This window comes from Nanorana parkeri, unplaced genomic scaffold, assembly GCF_000935625.1.
Source record: "Nanorana parkeri isolate BGI_ZX_2015 unplaced genomic scaffold, ASM93562v1 scaffold1958, whole genome shotgun sequence".
In the NCBI taxonomy this organism is placed as follows: Eukaryota; Metazoa; Chordata; class Amphibia; order Anura; family Dicroglossidae; genus Nanorana; species Nanorana parkeri.
In genome coordinates, this window is record NW_017308226.1 from 86,144 (window position 1) to 86,933 (window position 790).

The following is a 790-nucleotide window of genomic DNA, read 5'->3' on the forward strand; positions in this document are numbered from 1 at the left end:
TTCCAATAACAGGGAGTGAAAAATGTTACTTCCATGAAGTTCCAGTAAAATGCATTAATCGTGAAGTCAAAGTGATTTAAGGGTACAAGGGTCTCCTGAGGGTTACAGAAGCGCCTCACCTAACCTATCCTGGACCAAAAACCTCCCCTCAACCTCATTCCTTTCAAAAATTAAACACAAGAATTAAAAAAAGTTTCCCTTAAACTCCCCCAAAATACCAAGCACATGAACTTCACCAGTTGCTCCCCCACCCTCTGAACCCCTCCTCAGGATGTTAATAAACCCCTACACACATCCATTGGGAGCTTTGAGCACCCGCAGCCTAGTTGAAGCTTACTTGGGTCTAGAGTCCTACTGGAGGCATGAGGGTGATTATTAATGTGACACATACCTCTAATGGCGGCCACTATGGACAGCACCAGGACCAGTCTGACCATCATCTGAGAGTTAGAGAAAAGACATACATCAGTTTATAGACAGATCTGTGCTGAGAGATACAGAGCCTGAAAAATGCTACTTCCCTGGCTGTCATGCTGATGCCCAAATATCAGAGCTAAAACATGAGCTTAGAGACTTCTCTGTAGACTTATTTTGGGTCAGCAGCTATTGGACTACCATGACAGCCAACCAGTTTCCATTGTCAGGACAGGCAGTCCAGCAGGATACAACATTCATAGAGCTCATTGACTGCAGAGCCCCACAGACTATAAGAGGTCACATAACAGACCCAGATTGGTGAGGTGACTTATAAAGACCCCTCAATGTGACCCAGGTACCCCCCTCCCCCCCC

The 790-nt window shown here is 45.8% G+C and overlaps 1 protein-coding gene across 1 annotated transcript in view; it reads right to left on the reverse strand.

The window, feature by feature from the left end:
- Nucleotides 1–440, reverse strand: part of LOC108800214 (pancreatic lipase-related protein 2-like) — a 16,103-nt gene extending 15,663 nt beyond the window's left edge. The window contains exon 1 of the mRNA XM_018572178.1: nucleotides 392–440. Within this exon, the coding sequence (XP_018427680.1) occupies nucleotides 392–440 (49 nt within the window). The remainder of the gene's footprint in view (nucleotides 1–391) is intronic.
- Nucleotides 441–790: the final 350 nt, after the last annotated feature.